The sequence below is a fragment of the Chionomys nivalis genome, chromosome 3 (assembly GCF_950005125.1).
Source record: "Chionomys nivalis chromosome 3, mChiNiv1.1, whole genome shotgun sequence".
NCBI classification, from domain to species: Eukaryota; Metazoa; Chordata; class Mammalia; order Rodentia; family Cricetidae; genus Chionomys; species Chionomys nivalis.
This window is the reverse complement of record NC_080088.1, coordinates 79,335,741-79,356,964: the sequence shown is the minus strand read 5'-3', so window position 1 is coordinate 79,356,964 and position 21,224 is coordinate 79,335,741. Positions and strand designations below refer to the sequence as shown.

The 21,224-nt window shown below is 45.8% G+C and overlaps 1 protein-coding gene across 1 annotated transcript in view; it reads right to left on the bottom strand.

The window, feature by feature from the left end:
• The window catches only part of Fbn3 (fibrillin 3), a 68,172-nt gene that overhangs the window by 36,197 nt on the left and 10,751 nt on the right, over positions 1-21,224 (bottom strand). Inside the window, 19 exon segments of the mRNA XM_057764684.1 lie at positions 523-648; positions 2,680-2,748; positions 3,338-3,499; positions 5,563-5,685; positions 7,346-7,468; positions 7,571-7,696; positions 8,622-8,744; positions 8,921-9,043; positions 10,435-10,560; positions 12,697-12,824; positions 13,013-13,045; positions 13,047-13,122; positions 13,269-13,394; positions 15,062-15,187; positions 16,274-16,402; positions 16,810-16,935; positions 17,911-18,165; positions 19,407-19,595; positions 19,933-20,085. Of these exon segments, the coding sequence (XP_057620667.1) occupies positions 523-648; positions 2,680-2,748; positions 3,338-3,499; positions 5,563-5,685; positions 7,346-7,468; positions 7,571-7,696; positions 8,622-8,744; positions 8,921-9,043; positions 10,435-10,560; positions 12,697-12,824; positions 13,013-13,045; positions 13,047-13,122; positions 13,269-13,394; positions 15,062-15,187; positions 16,274-16,402; positions 16,810-16,935; positions 17,911-18,165; positions 19,407-19,595; positions 19,933-20,085 (2,442 nt within the window).

The window sequence follows — 21,224 nt, the reverse complement described above, 5'->3', positions numbered from 1 at the left end:
GCTCAAGCTGACCCACACCACCTAGAAGTCACTTAATCCTCTTGAGCCTTAGTTTCTACATCTAAAATGTGGGATCATAATAGAAAACCCTTCCTTATGGGGACGTTGTAGTAGATAAATATTAATTTAGGATCTCCAGCGCAGTGGTAACCCACAGTGCTGGCCCTGAGTCCCCGCTGGGCACTACTACATGCTCAATCAAGGACAATAGAGAGACATGTGAAGTGTATTTGAAGCCAAGGTGACACCATTCCTTCTCATGTCCTTTCACACAGTTAGCCATGGACCTTGGTCATCTTTGGCTCAAGGGAGGAATGTCAAGGTTGCTATTAAGCTATGTTATTTACAAAGGAGTAGAAGGAAGAAGGAAGGGGCCTGATGAGTGAGAGAAGTTGGGGTGACAGGATGTAAGGCGGGGCATTCAGTTAGCCTTGCATCCCTGACCTTAGAAAGCTTGGCAGAGCATCATGTCAGGGATGGAGAGGAAGTGCCTGGCCTAGCCCGGGCAGAGTGCACACTCACCCTCACAGGTGTGGGTATCTTCACTGATGCTATATCCAGGAGGACACTCACATTGGAAGGTACCGAAGGCATTGGTGCAGTTGCCTCCCTGGCACAGTCTGGGTAGTTCCTGGCATTCATTGATGTCTGTCAGAAATTGAGAAAGCTGAGGAGGAGAGCTAAATCCAGCAGAGGACTTGAGGGATCCCCACAGGCTGTTCAGGATCTTATGGGCTCTTTAAAGTATTCCCCCAATAGTTATTTCCATGACTGTTGGGCATTTAGAGAATCTATCTCAACGGCTGGATACTTGAGTCAGTGCTGGCCTGAGCCCAACTCCTTTATTTCCACCTTAATTTCATCTCCTCATGCATGATAGTTTCCTCAGGCTAGAATATCTTTTCTAACATCACCATTCCCCAAGATGATGGCTGGATATGAAAAGTAGTGACTGACGGAAGGATTGATTCTTGGATATGAAAAGAGTGACTGGGTGAATGTGCAAGTAGGCCAATGGATAAGAAGATCACATGTGGATGAGTAGAAGGATGGATAGAGAGGCAAGTAGTTAGATGAATCAATAAGGATAGAAAGGATAGGCAAATGATATTGGTAGATGGAAGATGGGTCAGTGAAGTGCAAGGAAAATGGATGTAAACTTGGATCGATGCTGCATGGATGAATAGATAGGTAAGAATGAATAGATGAATGGTTGGATGGGGTGGATGGCATGCATGGATAAATAGATAGGTAAGAATGGATAGACGAATGGTTGGATGGGGGTGGATGGGAGATGGATGGATGGATGGATGGATAGGTAAGAATGGATAGATGAATGGTTGGATGGGGTGGATGGCATGCATGGATAAATAGATAGGTAAGAATGGATAGACGAATGGTTGGATGGGGGTGGATGGGAGATGGATGGATGGATGGATAGATAAGAAATGGATAGATGAATGGATGGATGGGGTGGATGGGAGATGGATGGATGGATGGATGGATGGATAGATAAGAAATGGATAGATGAATGGATGGATGGGGTGGATGGGAGATGGATGGATGGATGGATAGGTAAGAATGGATAGATGAATGGTTGGATGGGGTGGATGGCAGATGCATGGATGGATGGATGAATGGATAGGTAAGAAAGGATAGATGAATGGTTGGATGGGGTGGATGGCAGATGCATTGATGGATGGATGGATGGATGGATGGATGGATAGATAGATAAGAAATGGATAGATGAATGATTGGATGGGGTGGATGGCAGATGGATGGATGGATAGATAAGAAATGGATGGATGAATGGATGGATGGGGTGGATGGGAGATGGATGGATGGATGGATGGATAGATAAGAAATGGATGGATGAATGGATGGATGGGTAGATGGATAAATGGGGGTAACTGAATGAATGAGTAGATGGTGTGGTGATTTGAATGAAAATAGACCCTCTAGGTTCAAATGTTTGAATACTTGGTTCCCAGTTGGTTGAAATGTTTGGGAAAGATTAGAATGTGTGGCCTTGTTGGAGGAGGTTATGCCTGCCTGTTGCTGTGCTCCCTGCCATGATAGTAATGGACTCTAACCTCTGAATTGTAAGATTTAAACAATCTCTTTCTTCTATAGATTGCCTTAGCCATGGTATCCTATCACAGTAGGAAAGTAACCAATGCAGATGATGACAGAGCATGGATGACTGATATGGGTGGTTAAGTGGATGGGTGAGTGGATGGATAGGATGAGGATTATGTGGGTGGGTGGGAAATGGGATGGATTGATGGATGATGAGTGGATGGATGACCGGATGGATGAATAGGTATAGATAGATGGAGCATGGATGGATAGATGAAGGAATAGATGGGTATGTGGGTAGGTATCCATGGGTGGATAGGTGAATGGAGGCTGGCTGGCTAATTGACTGGTGGTCTGAAAGGTTGGGTGGTTGGATGGATGGAAGAGTTGATGGATGGACAGGTGGATAGATGGAAAGCTCAATTAATAAACAAACAACTGACAGAAGAAATGACAGAACAGATTAAAAATTTCATACATAATTTGGTTCTGCAACAAAGCCTCCAAGTAGGAGAACATGTTTCCCTAGGCTGTCCCCGGACACTTGGCAATGTGCAGACGAGAGAAAGACCCATCAGTGCGTAGCTGTCAGGAACTCACCTTCCAGAATCAAAGTGATGGAATTTGGCTGGAAACCCTTACCACCGGGGCACAGGGTCCTATATTCTGCTGCAAGGGAAACAGGCTTACATGAGAAACTATGAGGAGAGACACTTGGGTAAAACCTAATAAATGGGAGCGGGCCCCTTGAAAAAGATGCAACATGGGTCTCCCTTTCTTTGCTTTGCTGAACCAACCATGATTCATATCCTCAGCTTTGTGGAGCTGCCTAGTGATTCAGTATACTCTAGTGTTGGGGTGTATGTATAAACATCTATTCCCATCCAGAGCATGGATAGTGTTTCCCGAGGGATCCTGGTCCTACTGCACCTCACTCTTTCCACTTTACTCATCCTCCAAACCCATACCCTACTTGGGACCTGCAGTTCCCTGGATCCCTAGTCCCTAGCACAGGCATATAGAAACTCATTGTTTGCGGTCTGATTGAGTGATGGATTGAATACAAACACAGAGAGAGTTTATAAAAAGCAAAATTGGAGAGAGGTCTGGCCTTTGAACTGGCAAGGGCATGCTTTGTGACCCAAGATCCGTTTCCTTCCTGGTTCTACTTCCTTGTCCTCCAAGGCCTTCTGCAGGCAGAGATAACCTGCTAACTTCTGAGTCTCTGGCTCAGGCTCACTGTTCTGCAGGGACTCACAGGTGTTGTCTGTTGGACACAGCTTGCAGGGGTTTCCCCAGGCCTGACCCAGGGAACAACAACAAGACGCTCTGCTGACACCAACTCCAATCTCTGCACTACAGGAAATGCCACCGTCATCTTGGTCCTGCACATCCAGGAAACAGATCACAGCCTGGGTGTCTGCACAGGCAAAAATGGGTGGTTAGCACTTGAAGAAACTATGTATTTCTGTGTGTTACCATGACCTCCATGACTTCTTGGTTGCATGTGTGTGTATTCCTGAGTGTGTAACTGTGGCCTCCCTCTCAGTTCTGTGTGTCTGTCTGTGTGTAACTGTGTGTGAATTTATATGTGCCATGTGCTGTTGCATACATGTGTGTAATTACCATCTCTGACTGTAACTGTATATCTTTGCATAATCGTGTGTATTAATGTGTCTAGTTGTGTCTGTAACTGTGAATTTGTGCATACCATGTGCTATGCATAATTGTTTCTTTGTGTGTAACTTTATATCATGCTAGTGTGTTTCTCTGCATGTAACTTGTCTTTGTGTATAAAACTGTATTGTGTATAACTTTTCCATATATGTGTATATTTGTGAATAGATAGTTATAAGTATAGTTATGATAAAAGATAAAGTAGATATAAATATTGTAACCATAATTCTTGCTTAATACCTATTTTGTTATATGTAATTTTACTATGTTAAAGTTAAAACCTTCCTTTTTATTTAAACAGAAAAGGGGAAATGGTGAGGGAAGTCCTTCTGCCTATGGGTTGCTTTTATTGATTCATGAATAAAGAAACTGTCTTGGGCCTGCACAGGGCAGAATAGAGGTAGGCGGGAAAAACTAAACTGAATGCTGGGAGAAAGAAGGCAGAGTCAGGAGATGCCATGTAGCCACCAGAGGGGAAAGACGTGAGGCTGTAGTTAAAACCTTGCCGGTAGGCCACAACCCTCATGGTAAAATATAAAATAATATAAATGGGTTAAATTAAATATAAGAGATAGCCAATAAGAAGCTAGAGCTAATAGGCCAAGCGTGATTTAATTAATACAATTTATGTGTGGTTATTTCAGGGCTGAGCAGCCAGGAACAAACAACATGCTACCAGATTTCTATGTATATTACTGGATGTCTCTATTTGTCTGTGTTTGAGTGTGGTTTTTTTTTGTGTGTGTGTAACTTGTCGCTGACTGTTCCTGTGTTACTATGTAACGGTGTGTTGCAAATTTGTGTGCATAAATGTTTCTCTGTGTCTTAGTATATCTGTATGTAATTTGTTTCTCACCACAGGTCTCCCTGTGACATGTGTCTATGTATTATTGTGTATCTCTGTGTTACAATATTCTCTCTGTGTGTCTATGGATCTGTAGTTAAGTGTTTTTCTGTGTACAATTTGATCTTGTATGTTAACTGCATGTATATGTATGTATGAAAATGGTATCTCTGATTATACTATATATATCCTTACGTGTAACTATATGTGTCTATGTATAGAATTGTGATTCTATGTGTGCAATGGTTGTCTCTGTATCTACCTGTGTCTGTGTAACCGTGAGCTATATATCCCATGTGTAACTTGACTGTAACTGTGTATATGTGTATAGATGTTGTCTTTGACTGTAATTATGTGTGTGTGTGTGTGTGTAATTGTGTATACCTCTGTATAAGCAGTCGCTGTCTCTGTATGTAACAGTGTCTTCATGTAGTTGTGGTTTTTTGTGGGTAACTAGTCTTTTAAGAAACTACATGTAATGTGTGTCTAAACATTGTCTCTGTAAGTATGTCTCTATGGTAATTGTGTGTGCCTCAGTGGTTTTGTTTGGGTGTAACCATGCTATGTATAATTGCATGTCTCTGTGTAGTTGTCTGTCTTACCCTATGTAGTTCTTTGTATGTAACTATGTTTACTGTTGTCCTTGACTAGAACCATGTATTTCTATGTGTAACAACTGTGTATGCCTCCATATATGCCTGTGTGTTTGTATGTATGTAGTGGTTGAATATATTCCTGAATGGGCAGGGAAGGTATGCACGTGTATAAAATTGTGAGTGCATGTGACCATGTGTGTCTGGACCAGAAGGCAGTATCACAACAGATGACTTCTCAGCCCATACTTGTCCTGCATGTTGGGAGCAGGAAAATCTACACAAGTTGACATTCAAGGTGACCCAGGCCATAGCCCTACCAGTAATACCGACTCCTGAGTTACCCAGCTGTTGCCGGTGTGTACTCACCAATACAGCCGGTCCCACTGGGGGTAAGCTGAAAGTCCTGGGGGCAGTTGCAGAGGTAGCTGCCAGGGGTGTTAACACATAGGCCATTGATGCAGTTCACAGGATTTGCACACTCGTCAACATCTGTGAGGCACACACACCATCATCTGCTAAGAGACTTCACTGTACCCCATTCCTCCCTTTCTCCTGAGTGGCCATAGATTTCAATGGGCCCACTCAGGTGCTGGAGTATGAATCTTTCTTGTTCCCTCAGATGGAGCCAAAGAGGACATGGTCTCAAGAGTCTGCCTTGGCCATTCAGCCCTCTCTCTTCCTCTGTTCAGTTCCATTTGACCTAGGTTTATCTCCTTCCACATTCTTCATTCCTGAGTTTCCCACAGCCAACATATGAAACTAAGATTAGAAAACACCTTTGCTTGAGGTGTTGGAAAACCACGCTGAAGGCCAAATGTGGCCAGTGTTTGTCTGTATCAATAAAGTTTTATTGACACATAACTGAGCCCATATATTTACATATCATCTGCAGGAAAGCTAGTGGTGACAAAAGACACCTAGATAGAATGCAGAAAATTTTCACCACCTGTTATTAAAGACATTGGGGTAGGGAACCATTTTAGCAGATGTGGTGCAGAGGGCACTTCATTTGTCCACTGCATTTGCTCAGGAGATGATGAGAGGGCAATTGTGGTGGTCACTTCTAATAACCAACTGAACACAACCTAGAATAACATGGGAAGAGAGTTTCAGTGAGGGACTGTCTCCATTGGATTGGCCTGCGGCATGTCTGTGGGAGTTGTATTAGTTAAATTAATTGATGTGGGAAGATGAAGTTGTACCATTCTCTAAGCACACTTAGAGGAGTAGAGAAATGAAGCTTCTTTGCATAAGCATAGAAGCAAGCATGCATGAATTTATTTTCCACACACTTATTCTCTCTCTGCTCTTTGACGTGAATGTGATATGATTTGCTGTCTCAAGATCCTGCTGCTATGACTTGCCCACAGTGGTAGACTTGGGGGTGGAAATTGACTTCTTTCCTTTCTCTCCTAAGTTGTTTGCTTCCAGGATACTTTATCAACCAACAGAAATGAAACTAAACAGCAATGATCACAATGATTAAAAACAGGAAGTGGGGATGGAAAGATGGCTCAGCAGTTGAGAGTATTTGTTGCTATTGCAAAGGACTTAAGTTCTGTTTCCAGCACCCACATGGTGGCTCACAACCGTCTGTAACTCCAGTTCCAGGGGAGTCCCTCTTCTATTCTCCATGGACACCTGGCACATATGTGGTGTACTTACACACATTCAGGCAAAGCTCTCATACATATAAAATAATAAATCTAAAAATAAAATTTTAAAATAAAGGAGTGATGAGGGATGAAGAAGCTGCCTAGGTGGGTAAGAACACTTGTTGTACAAGCACAAAGGCCTGGGTTCAAATTCTCAGCACCAATGTGAAAAGCTTGAATGCTCTTCTGCAACACTAGGGCTAATAGTGGAGACAGGAGGATTGCTCCAGCTTTCTGGCTGCCAGCTTTGCTCCAGGATCAGCTACAGAGCCTGACTCAGGGGGATTAGGTGGAGCGTGATAGAGCAGGATGCCTGGCATCCTCCTCTGGACTCATACATATTTACCCACTCGTATCCCAGACGCATATACATAGGTACATACCCCTAAATACACACATATGCACAAAAGGGGGTGGGGGAACTATTTTAGAAGAGAAGTCAAGGTGGGTATTGGGGGGACACGGCTTGCTCCCCAGCCAGGGTGACTCCATACCTGTGCAGTTGCTTCCAGTTTTGTCCAGTTCATAGCCATCCTCACAGATGCAGTGGAACATTCCAGGCAGGTTTTCACAGTTCCCGAACATGCACAGGTTCCCAAGAGCACACTCGTCCACATCTGCAGGGACCTCATTTCAGCCTACCATGTTTGATCGTATGCTCTGGACACTAGCCCACTGTATGCACCCACAGGCTTGGACAGGGATAGGTTGAGACTTACCACAGCAAGCTTGCTGGTTCTTGGTAGGGTTGAAGCCTATATCACATTCACAGTGGTACCCGCCAGCTACATTGAGGCACTGTCCATTATTACAGAGGCCCACATTCTCCATGCATTCATCCTTGTCTGAGAGAGCACAGGGCTGAGAACCAACTGGGTTAGGACCCACATTGAATGGGCAGGAAGTGCCTTGGATTTAACCATTTACTCTCATCCAGAATCTCAGGTGAGAGCCCCGGGAACTTAGATGCTAACTCTGAATAGGCAGATAACCAAGATGGGGGATTCGGAGTGAAAAGGTGGCCCCTGACATGTAGAGTCCAGTTGGATGCACATAGAGTCACAGTCAAGGAAGCAAGAAGAGGATTAAATTGACTACAGTGGTGTAGATCATAAAGAAAAAACTAATAATGAAAGAACTGGGGAGTAAAAAGCCTGGGGAGATAGCTCAGCTGGTAAATTTTTGCTATACCAACATAGGAATCAGAATTTGACCTCCAGCACCCAGGTGGAAAAAGCCAGGTGTGGTGGCATAAATGTGTAATCTATTCTGGGGAGATGGAGATCCCTGAATCCCTGGAGATCACTGGCCAACCAGTATAGCTTAATTGGTGAGTCCTAGGGGTCCCAACCAGAAAAATGCCTCCAAACAAAGCAAAACAAAACACAAAACAAATGAACAACAACAACAACAACAACCCAACCCAAACCAACCAATAGACCAGCCAAATGAAAACCCATAACTAACCATCAGCCCAAGGTGATTGTCTCCTGAGGAAGGAACTTGTTAACCTCTGACCTCCACACGTACTCACATATATGTGCACCTGTACATGTGTGCATCCTCCCACACATCTGTGCACACACACAATGTAATAACAAGAATCTTTTTAAAAAATCATAAAAAAGGTGATCACCAAAAGAGAGGACAGGTGGGCATGCAGAGAGTGGCTCTGTGAGCTAAGGACATAGACCCTCTAGTACCCATGGGGCAGGGGAGGACAACTTTGGCACCATGGTTGTCCCATTCAGGCTCTGCCCTCCACCTCACCTTCACAGAATAAGCCATCTCCAACAAATCCTGGTTGGCACATGCAGTGGTAGGAGCCCAGGGTATTGAGGCAGTCAGCTTGTGGAGCACAACGATGTTGCTGGATGGCACATTCATCCAGGTCTGCAGCAGACAGAGCCGGGATCCCCCGGTATGGATTGAGGCTGTGGGGAGACTGACCCTCCAATCCCAGACCCACATGGCTCCCACATACTGTCTCCTAGTCTCCACCCGTAACCCTGCCTTGCCTTCCATATACCTCTCTACCTTTCAGGGATGTCCTGCCCCTAGGTACTCACCGTGGCATTTGAAGCCATCCCCAGTCCAGCCTGGGTGGCATCTACAGAAGAAACTCCCCGGGAGATTGAGACAGGAGGCATGCCTGTCACAATTGTGTCTTTTAAACTCACATTCGTCCACATCTGAGGGGAGAGGGAACAGTGCTAGGAAGCAGCCACAGCAGGGAAGAGTCAGAGAGGCAATGATAAAAACACAGATGCAAGACTGGCCTTCCCAAGGACCTTCGGTTTTCTTCTACAGCCCAAGAAGGAAGCTTCAAGGCCACTGAATCTGACTTGCAGTGGCCCTCAGAAATGATTGGAAATGTCAGGCAGCACGAGAGACTCATGGTAGGCATTAAGTGCAATTATCCAATGAACAGTTATACCAAGATTCCAGGCTTTCCAATTTTGAATCAGTGTGAGCCACTGTTTACTAAATAAACATTTTTCTATGTAATTCCCCATTTTGACTTACATGAACATATTTTATTTTTCATCCACCAATCAATTCATTTTCTAAGGTTAGTTAGCTATTATCTGTCATCCATCCTTCATTTTTTAGGTATCTATCTATTTATCTGTCTGTCTATCATTTTTCACCCATCATTTTTTAATAAAGGTTATATATTATCCATCCACCTATTTATTTCTGGACATCTGTCTGTCTTCATAGAGCCCGGTCATTGAACTCAGGGATTTGCACACTCCAGGCAAGGTCTCTAGCACTGAGACATACCCAAGCCCGTTATTTTGTTGTTTTGAGACAGAAATGGTTTCACTATGTAGAACACAGACACACACACACACGAGAGAGAGAGAGAGAGAGAGAGAGAGAGAGAGAGAGAGAGAGAGAGAGAGTGTGTATTATGACCTCTCGTATCTATGAAGGTGATTTTAAAGATGATCTTTGTAGATGCCACTAAGTTACAGTGTCATCCTGGTTTGCTTTACATCCTGGTTCAATTAGCTCTCTAAGAGGGGAATTTGGGTACAGACAGACAGAGAAGAACACAAGGCAAATATGAAGGCAGCTAGTTGTGGGTGTAATGTTCTTACGAATCAAATTCTACCACAGTCTGCCAACAACAACCAGAAGTTGGAGAGATGCCTAGGGCAGGTCCTTTCTCTGTACCAAGAAGAAACCTACCCACCCGTCCCCTGATTCCAGCCTCCTAGCTGTCATTCTGGATAGAGAAAATATCCTGGGGTTCGAAGTCACCAGGTGTGTGTTGATTTGTGTGTGATCTGAGATGTGAATTCTCTAACTGGTTAGATGTTTAAATGCTAATCCATGTACCATGCGAAAACCATCTGGCTTGCTTGCTTTGGGAATGCTGCTCTCTCCTTTGGGGTTCCCTCTATTGAGCTCTTTAAGAGGCTCCCAGGGTGCTTTATTGTCGAGAGGTTTCATTAGTGGAAATGGTAAGAATGAGTCTCGTTGCCTTCTATCCTAAGGCATGGAGACAGTGCTAATGATCTTCAAGCTGGCTCTTTGGATCTCTCAGGCTCCAGCTGGCTGACTTTTCACTCACCAGAGCAGCCTGGAGCTCCCTTCCTGATGGCATAGCCCAGGTGGCAATGACAGGTAAAGGATCCTTTTGTGTTCTCACAGTTCCCATGGAGACAGAGGTGGGGATTCATGTCACACTCATTCACATCTGTGGTGAGGACAGGGTCTGGGTTATGTGGGCAGGGTGATGGGAGAGGAATAGGGTTAGGGCTAGGGCTAGGGCAGGGAGGCAGGCCATATGAGGGAGATCGCCAGTATTCCTGAGTAGTTGCCACACAGCAGAATCTCCTACTAGGCTGTGTGGGTGTCTGCAAAGAAAAGTGTGACGGTTAGTTTTGATTGTCAACTTGTCACAACCTAGCATTACCTAGGAAGACATCCTCAGTGAAGGACTGTTTACACTGGGTTGGCCTGTGAGCATATCTGTAGGGGACTGTCGTAAGTTGACTAATGTAGAAAGACCCAGATCACGGTGGGTGGTCCTGAACTAGGTAAGAGTGGAGACATGGAGCTGAGTAAGGAAGCATATGAGCATGTAAGTATTCACATCTCTCAACTGTTAACTATGGATGTGACATGACCACCCTGTGTCTGAAGCTCCTGCCTTGACCTCCCACACAGACAGACGAATTCCAACATGAAATTATAAGCTACAATAGACTCCTTTAACCCCTACATTGATTTTTGTTGGTGTTTTTATCACAGCAACAGAAACAAATTACTAACACAGGTTGAGCGCTCCCTCTAGGACCAGCATTAGATAGTGAGTCAGGCTGATCCAAGGTTTTCTCAGATGCCCCAATGATAGGACAAACAGGACCTAGCTCTGTGTCCTTGCCCAGTGCAGACTTGTCAAGGTTTAGTCTGGGTCTAGGGTTAACACCTCAAAAGAGTGAAGGTTTTAGTTCCTGGAAACTTGACTTTTTTCTCTGAAGATATTGTAGTAACCAGTCCCAAGGCTGCTGTGTGTTCAGATTGTGATGAAGTTGAGATCTACTGTGTTCCCTTTGTGTAACATGGCTTGATTAGCTTCACGCTGACTCCATCCCATTGTATGGTGGCTTTGTGCTGACTCTGTTCCATCCCTCACCTTGCAAATTGTATATAAGATATTGTCCTTCCTAATAAACTCGATTGGTATGAGACATAGCTTGTATAAGACCTCTTGGTCCAAAATTTTCTTGCTGTCTTTATCTTCTGATCCCCAGGTCCTCTCCCTTAGGCTCCTGTCACTGAAGAACGACCTGCTGGCCCAGGTCAGGGTAGTTATAAGTCTTTTATGAACATTTCAAAGTGCATTTTTCATGGAATACGCCTCGTATGAGTTCCCTAACGTAATACATGTTCAACTATATGTAACAAGGGCTTTATGTCACCAAGATATCCAGGTTTTCCTCTCTGGTCCTCACAGCCCAAGCAGAGGAGAGAGGCCCCACACACTCAGCTGCCTTTCACAAAGCTAGCCAGGTTTGTCAATGCGTTTATGCTAACTTGTATTTGGATGGTGTGCTGGGGTGTCTAACCCTTGGCTTATAGACTACATGTAGGATAGTTATGAGTGTGGCCCCAAATAAAATCATAAACTTACTTAAAACTAATAGAGAATTGGCTTGAAAAGTTTTAGGGTTGACTAATTGAATTGCATGGTTCTGGAGTTTGAACTTCATAGGCGATGTCCTGTCATGTTAAAAAGCAGAACAGGCCTTCTGGGTAGAAGTGTTGCCTCAATTGTATTTCTCATTAGCACCTTCTGAAAGGTATTCTCTGACATTCCTCCTAGCTGAACCTCTCAGGTTCTACTGGGTTAGAAAGCCTTTGGTGGGCTTGTTACCACCGGGAACTTGTCTGCTCTAGCTCAGCTCTGCCCTGACAAGGTGCCCAGTATGCGTCTACTCCCCAGGAGGAAGGACTGCCTGTGGCCTGGTGAAGATGGATTTGTGATATCCAAAGAGCTTTGGGGAGGTCTTCAAACAGAGATCAGCACATAGTTCTGTTCTGAACAATGCTTAACACCTTTAATTAAACCAACCAACCAACCAACCAACCAACCAACCAACCAACCAACCAACTAACTAACCAACCAACCACCCTTTGCCTGTAGTTATTAGTTCACAGCCTGTGGAACAAGCATAGGTCTCTGATAGGTGTTGGACATATGGTGAATGTTAAACGCAGAGGGGAATAATAAAGTTGGGGGCAGGTCTCTGTTTCTATGACAGGATCACACAGGCTACGAAGAAGTGTGTTCAGGGTGTGTCCCTAACCACTAGCCCCTGCTGCTTACCTACACAAATCTTCATGTCTGGTGAGACTGAGAAACCGTTGTAGCAAATGCAATGGTAAGATCCCGGCACGTTGGTACACTGGCCTTCCCCACAGATGTCTCGGTTGTCTTCACATTCATCCACATCTTGAGAAGCAAGGATGGGGGATGGGTTGAAGGGGGACAGGGACATAGAAAGAGTTCAGGATCCTTTCCAGGGCTTAGATATTTGGGATCTGGCTGATCATGCCTGGCTCTGTGTGAGGTTGCTGTCTAGCCTAGGCCTTCTCTGGTGCTCACATCCCAAGCAGAGGGCATAGGACACACCCACTACCCTGTGCACACTCTCCTATTGGGCATCCTGCCAAAAGCTGCACTGGAAGCTTCCCTTCACGTTTGTGCACTGCACTTCACAGCCTCTGTTCTGGACTTGTTATTCATTGGTGTCTGCAGGGCAGACAAGAGGGGAACTAGGTTTGGTGAGCTTGGGCTGAATTAGGGGCAGGAACTCAGAGGAGTTTGGAAATAAGGCTGCGGAGAGCTGTGTTTTGCAGGGAATTGCAGAGAGCATCCTAGAGATGGCATAGTCTCACCCACGCAGCCCTGGCCATCAGGAGTGCTCTGGAAACCTGTGTGGCAGGAGCAATGGAAAGCACCGATGATGTTGATGCACTGGCCATGGGGACAGAGGCTGTCACTCGTGGTGCATTCATCGATGTCTGGTGGGAGGAACACATATGGCTGGTGACAGAGTTTCGGGTGAAAGAGCAGCCTTATTGTCCCTCATCCCCTATTCGCCATCACATGCATCCCAGTGAGCTCACTCTGGCTGCTTGCACCAGCATCCTACCGTTTGATTGCCTATCTGCTCACAAATATATCTTTTAATCATGCGCAATTCAAAGTCATGCATGTTTGTAGACACATGCATTTACCTGAAGAAACATGCTCACACCTAGAGGCATGATAGAAACACACCTTATATGCACATACTCATCCTTGTGCAAATATGAACCCACACCCAAACATACTCAGATACACTCATACTGTGTGTGCTTACATAAATGCACACAGAAACACAGCCTTATATTTACTCATATCGTAAGCTCTTGCAATTGAACACGGTCCCAGGCTCGTGCTATTTGAGATGGCTGTGGAACCGTTAGAAGGTGAGCCTCTCTGAGAGAAGTGGGTCATTGTGAACAAGTTTTGACATTTTGTAACTCAGCTGCACTTCCTAAATACTCTGCTTCCTGACTGTAGATACAATGTGGCTAGTTGCTCCTGTAGCCATGGCTTCCCTGCCAGGCTGGACTGTACTCCTTCAGACCATGGGAACACAGTCTTGGTCACAGAAAGGAGAGTCTCCAACATGAATGTTTCTCCCTTGTACTAACATGAATCTGTACCTCATCCTCACATATACTCTTATAGGCACACACACACACACACACACACACACACACACACACACACACCCAATGTCCATTCACATGCGAATACATAGACCTGCTCATCACTTATATGTTCACACCCAAATATACACTTCTGTCCTCTTATAGGCTCATCTATATGCACACATACTCAAATGCAAAAGTTTGCCCTTGCACAGCCACACACACCTGCACACAGATTCACCAACACACTTGCTTTTGCACAGATCCAGTTTCATAGCTATTCACATGGGTGTGTTCACAGATACACTTTTCATTTGTATTTGTTTCTTTCCTCATTACTGTGACAAAATGTCTAAGAAAAGCAACTCAAGGGAGAAGCATTTACCTAGGCTCACAGTTAGATACGGTCCATCACGGTAGGGTAGTCATGGTGATGGGAGCATAAGGCAGCTGGTCATACTGCATCCAACAGGAAACAGAGCAGGATGGACACTTGCACTCAGCTCCCTTCTCCTTTTTAGTTAGACCAGAACCCCAGCCCATGGGATGATGCCACCTACATCCAGGTTGGGTATTCCTCACCTCCATTAACTTAATGTAGGAATTTGAACTCCCCCACAGACATGCCGGAGCTTTGTCTCCTAGGTGATTTTAGATCCTGTCAGGTGGACAATATGAACCACCTCACTCTCTTGTGCACATGAGACATAGCTATACAAACCACCACTCATGCACACATGTTGATAAATACACACACCCACATACACTTTTCCATTTTACACGCACATATGTTACACACACACACACTTTTCCTTTTCACACTCACACCCCCACCACAATCTTGTGGATGCAAACACACATACACAGGTTGATCTTCAGAGATACATACCCACACTTCATCACATATTTTTACTGTACATTTGGATAGACACACAGATGTGAGCACGTGCCGGACCCTGCCACTCTTTCATGCCTTGCTGTAAGCTCACCTTCACAGGCAGTGCCTTGGGCCTTCAGCTCATGTCCAGGGGGACAGTGACACTCATAGCTCCCTTCCATGTTGATGCAGGTGCCTCTCTGGCAGAGCAGCGGGTCCCTAACACATTCGTCTACATCTGGACACGTGGAAAGACAGCAGGCTGATGATGCTGACCCGAGGATGGGGCGGTTGGGGAAGCTTCTCTGTGTGGCACCCCTCATTACCTGTTTGCAGTCCAGCCAAACCCATCCTTCTACCTCTCACACCCACACCAGGGCTTTTGCATGTGTCCCTCCGGCCTCCGTGTCATTTCTCAGGATTTCCCTAAACCCTTAGGTGCACCCCAGATCCTTCTCACATGCTGTTCCTCCAGCCACTGTGGTGTGCGTGTGGAGGTCACAGTGGACAACTGTGGCAGCTCCTTTTCCCCTTGTATGATGTGGGTACCAGGGATCAAACTCAGGTTGTTATGCTTGGCCTCGTGAACAAAGCCATCCCACTCATCCCCAACTCTCAGCCACTTCCTGTTCTCTCTACTTCATTGACCCTCACTCTCTTCAGCCACCTTCCCGACCTCACAGAATAGGTGTATCCCCAGGGTCATTATTCCCATCACACCACATAAGAATTTTGCTTTCTTGGGAAAGGCTCTTTAGCTAGTTCTTTGAGAGTTTGAACACACTTTGATCTTACCTTACCCTTACTCCCACTTACAGTCCCCTTCCTTACTTCACCCAACTTTGTGTCCTTTTGTTTTAACCCTTCAAGAGCAACTTCATTTGTCTTCCCATGGAGTTATGAAGCCCTTTGTGCTTAAACTCTTTGCATTACCCCAATTCAGTGAATGCATGTGACATGTTTGCTGAGTAAATAACAAAGTGAATGATGGGGACCTCTTTTATTTTGGAGAAAGGGCCTTATTATATAGCTCAGGTTGGCCTAGAATTGGTAACCCTCCTGCCCTAGCCTTCTGAGAGATGGCATTATAAGTCTGTGCCCATGCTAGATTCTTCTTAAATGGTTTCTCTGGGGGTATCCCCTTTTCCCAAAGGCACACATTCTCAATGTGCTCTCTTAATGGCAGTATCCCACGGTAGTCCAACAGCACACTACAGCTTCTCCTCACATCTGCACAGCAGCAGCAAGCTTGGCACCCCTCTTATGGACGTCCCTCCTGCCCATGGCTCTCTCTCTGCCATGGCCTCCCCCTGCCACCACTCACCCACACAGTTCTTCATTAGCAAAGAATCACTAGTGAAACCGGGAAAACAATCACACTCAAAGCTGCCTGGGGTGTTGACGCAGGAACCGTGGCCACAGACGTCAGGTGAGATACGACATTCATTGATGTCTGTGGGGACAGAGACATATGTGCTAGAGGTCTGTGTGTGCGAACACGAGGATCTACAGGCCAGAGGTTTCAAATAAGAGGACATGTGGGGCTGGGTCTCTGTAGACTTGAGGGTTGCCCAAGAGCCCCAAGAAACCTAGCTGAGTCCAGGAAGGAGAAATGCCTCAGATGAACACAGAAAAAGGGCAAGGAACTTTCTTTCAGAGGTAGTCTTGGCTTGTCCTTCATAGACAGTAGAGATCCCTGCAGCACAGACAGGGTGGTGAGCTGTCTTAGGCCACACCCATAGCTGGGCATGTTAAAATGAGATTGAAGAATGAACCTTGTCTTCACATTCAATTCAGGGACCCCTCCCACAAATTCCTGCATGCATGACCTGTCCTCACCAGATGGGGAGTGGCACCTACCTGTGCAGTTCCTTTCTCGGGCATCCAGGGCAAAGCCTTTGTCACAGGAGCAGTGGAAGCTGCCCACAGAATTGAGGCAGGTGCCATGTGTGCACAGGCCAGGGAACACCTGGCATTCATTCACATCTGGAGTATGGGTTGGAAACAAGGTCAGGTAAACCACACCGAAGGTCTTTAGTCTCGGATTCATACACTAAGCCCTCCCTAGGTTCTTACCTCTTGAGCTTGCTAACATCCCTCTCTCTTAAAAGTCTTTCATATTTATGTTTTATGCATGTATGTGGGTGTACACACTGTAGAGGTCAGAAAAACAATTTGAGAATTGGTTCTCTCCTTCCACTGTGTGCCTCCTGAGGCTTGAACTCAGTGTCAGGCCCAGAGGAAAATGCCTCTACCAGCTGAGTTGTCCTGCTCTCTCTTCTTTTTCTTTTTTTAACATAGTACCAAACTCACTATGCAGCTCCTGCTTCTATTTTCTAAGCACTGGCTTGATAGGCAGGCAGCACCACACTTGGTGAGTGTCTGTGCGCACGCGTGCGTGCACGTGCGTGCGCTGCGTGTGTGCACATGCACCTGTGTATGTGGAGACCAGAAGACAGCTTTAACTGTTGTTGTTTCTCAGGAGCTTTGAGGAGGGAAAAATCATCTTTAATTTTTCAGACACGCTTTTTTACTGTCCCGGGACTGATCTAGGCTGCCCGGCCAGTGAGCCCTGGGGATCTATCTGTCTCTGTCTGCTCAGCTATCAGATTATATCTGTTTAACTTGTACCTAAGAATTATACGGTAGATGGGAATTGAACCCAGGTCCTCATGCTTGCAAGGCAAACATTACATCAACTGCATTATCATACCAACCCTGTATTTTGATTTATATTGAACGAGTCTCATATAGCCCAACCCAAGCTGACCTTGAATTTCTGGTCCTCCTGCCTCTACTTCCTGAGTGCTGGGATGACAGTCTTATATTGCTATGCCTTGGATACTAAACCTCCCACCTGCAAATAATGCTTCCTACCATCAGACCTTTGCCCATGCTGTGCCCTTTACCATTTTCCCTGTCAGGACCTTTTTCCTTTGGTGTGCCCCTCCCCAGACTAACCTTTATAGAAGGGTCGGCCAGACAGGAAGTTCTGGCTGGCAAAGCCCAGCCCTTGGGGACACAGTTTGAAGAATTCTGGGGAGCTGGGCTCTGGGCAAACCTTGCACTCAGCTCCCCATGATGTCCCAATGGAGCAGCAACAGACGTCCATCCGGTACTTGCCAGGCAGGGGAATTCCACAGTCATCCTCATCCCAATGTAGGAAACACAGCCCCAGCCTCACATCTGCACAGAGGAATGGTTGATCACTGGGTCCTATCATTGTTACACTTTGGCAGGATTATCATTTGGTATCACTTGCCTGAGATCCCCACCCCCAACAGAGATATATTCAAAGAGCGATAAGATGTGGCATTCTCATGCTGAAGGTTGATGTCACCACACTGCCTGGGTCCTTATTATGTACTAAGTATTATTCTAAGTAACTCTGTCCACTTACCTTTCAAAGTAATGCCCAGAGGAGGACTGAGGTTGTAGTTCAGCAGGAGAGCTCCTGCATAGAATCCCCCAGGGAAAGTCTTGGGTGTGTGACTCAGTGGTAGAGACTCTGACTAGAATATACTGGGATAGTCTAGAATAGGGTATACTATAAAATACCAGAATATGGCCAGGAGATTTGCTCAGCAATAGAGCACCACCTTAGGATCTTCCAGTGAGGGCTTGGACAATGGACCAGCAGTGGAGTGCCTGTCCAAAATCTGCCAATCAGGAGCTGGGACATGGCTTCAGTAGTAGAGAATTTGCTTAGAATCCACCACTGAGGAGTCAGGTTGTCCTCGGAAAATTCTAAAACTAAGTCACCGTCTAATCCCTAGCCTTGGTTTCCACTGCACCGAGACAACATAAAGTGATTTACGTATGCCACATACGTGTGTGGAAAGCAAGATCTAAAACGTTGACACAACAGCAAAAATACCAAGTCATCCATTTCTCAAGATGTGTTCCCTCTGTCAAGCAATGTGTTCCCTCTGTCAAGCAATGCTATGCTAGTATTCTCTCTGTGTACGTATATGTATATCTCCGTGTGTGTATGAGAAAGAGAGAAGGAACTTATGTGTGAGTGTGTATGTGGGTGGTTGGGTGTGTGCATATGTTTTTTTTTTTAAATATTTACTTTTTTGTGCCCATGTGTGTATGCACACAAGTGCAAAGTTCCTTCAGAGGCCAGACTCTTCTGGTATTGGATTCTCTGAAGCTGGAGTTACAGGCAGTTGTGGGCTCCCAGTTTGGATCTCTGGAAGAGCCTGCTCCTACAGATAGTTCCTATATGTTGTTCATAAAACAATGAAATGAGTTGGCAGATGTTTTCATCTCCAGTGTTTTCTAATGTTAGTTTAAACAGTAAATATGGAAGGCCAACTATAGTTGCCCCCTGGGACTCCTTATCCAAAACCCCAACTCTATCAAAGAGAAGCTTCCTCCACTTCTTCAGAATTGCTTCCTCAGGCTCAAGTTCAACCCTAGTTTTTGAAACCCCCTGCCCCACCAGGGCTCACCACTGTTGAAGTTGCCAGAGCTCAGGGTGGAACGTTGGTGCCCATGCTCATTGGAACCACGGTGGTTGTGTTGTGCTGGCCCTAGGGCAGAGCCCAGGTTATTGGATCCAACTTCTGAGAGTCCAGGGAAGAGGTCTGTATAGGCGGGCAGCAGTGGGAGCCCTTGGGCACACAGTCTCAGGAATTCACCTGCAAAGAATAGAGTTTGAAGGCCAGTGACGAAGGGCGTTTGCCTCGCGAGCGTGGGGAGCTGAACAAAGGCAGAGGGAGAGAATCGACTTCACATAGTTGTTCCCTAACTTCCGCATGCATGTGCATGAATGGTTCTCCCATCACACAATAATGAATTTGAATAAATTTATGCCCTGGCAATGCTGAAGCATGGGCAGTCCATATATGGTGGTTCATCACATAATAATAATAATAACAACAACAATAACAATAATAAAACATAGAACAGAATCTGAAGCCAGGCCATAGATCCCACCCACGACTTCTCTACTTAGAAGCTCAAACTATCACTCACCAGAACCCCGTGGAGGACACAGCTTTGGGGATGGACCAGTCGTCCAGCACCTGCCCTTGTCGCAGCAGCACTGCCTGTGAGTGTAGTGGCCAGTGAGACCTGCAGCACACTGACCTCTGATAAGCACTGAGAAGCAGGTGCCCACCTGGTGCTCTGGAACAGGATACAGGGAGGGGAAGTTAAGCACAACCTGAGCACAGATGGGGTCAAATTCCAGCGGTACCTGCATTGCTCTAGAATGGCTCTCCTTGACTGTCATAGTCATGTTTTCTCATCTATAAATCAGGGTGCTCCAAGCACCCACAGTGCCTCAAAGAGTGTTGCCTTGAGGAAAAATCGGGCATTGAGCTGGAGAGATGGAAAGTACAGGGTCTGAGTTTGGTCCTCAGAACCACATAAAAAGCAAACAATCTGGGTGTGATGGCATGCAGTTTCAATCCCAGCACTGAGGAGGCAGAGAGGAGTAGATTCCTAGGGCTCCCTGGTCAGTCAACCTAGCTAATGTGGTGAGTTCCAGGCCAGGGAGACCCTGCTTCAGAAAGGGGTAGTCAAAGCAGGAGGTGCCCTCCATGGTTAAGAGACTTGCTTCTTTCTAGAGAACATGAGTCCAGTTCCCAGCACTCACTTTGGGAGGCTAACAAACCCTTGTAATTTCAGCTTTAGGGGACCCAGTGCTGTCTTCTGGGTTCTGCAGGCACCTGTACATAGACGGCACACACTCACACAGATACATACACATAAATAAAACATACACAATAAATAACAAATTGTGGTTCCACTGAGGCTCAAAGCCAGGACCTTCTGCATGTAAAGCAGACATGTAAACCACACACACACACACACACACACACACACACACACACACACACACACACTGACTTTAGCATGTGGGTAAACCCTGCTCAGTACTTCCTATTTTAAAGCTTTCTAAATCATTATAGAAGATGGATTAGGCCTTCATCTGGACCATGGCTCCAATATCTCAAGTTGTCACCACCAGCAAACTCTTCTTCAAGCACAACGAGGAAGACCTCTTACTTCTTGGCGGTGAGGGGTACCTGTTGCAAACTCAGGCAAATATGTCCGTGTGTCCTTGCTTACTGACCTTGGCTATCACAGGGAAGCATGGAGAAGTATTCCCAGGGGGCAAGTGGATGCACTAGGAGCCACTGCCCTCGGAAGAGCCGTAGTTACGTTGGCATGAGAAACAGACACTCCTCTGCTTCTCACCAGACTCTTGGGCCCATGGCTTTGCATGGAGATCAGAGTTCTCAGGCTTATTTTTGGGTTCA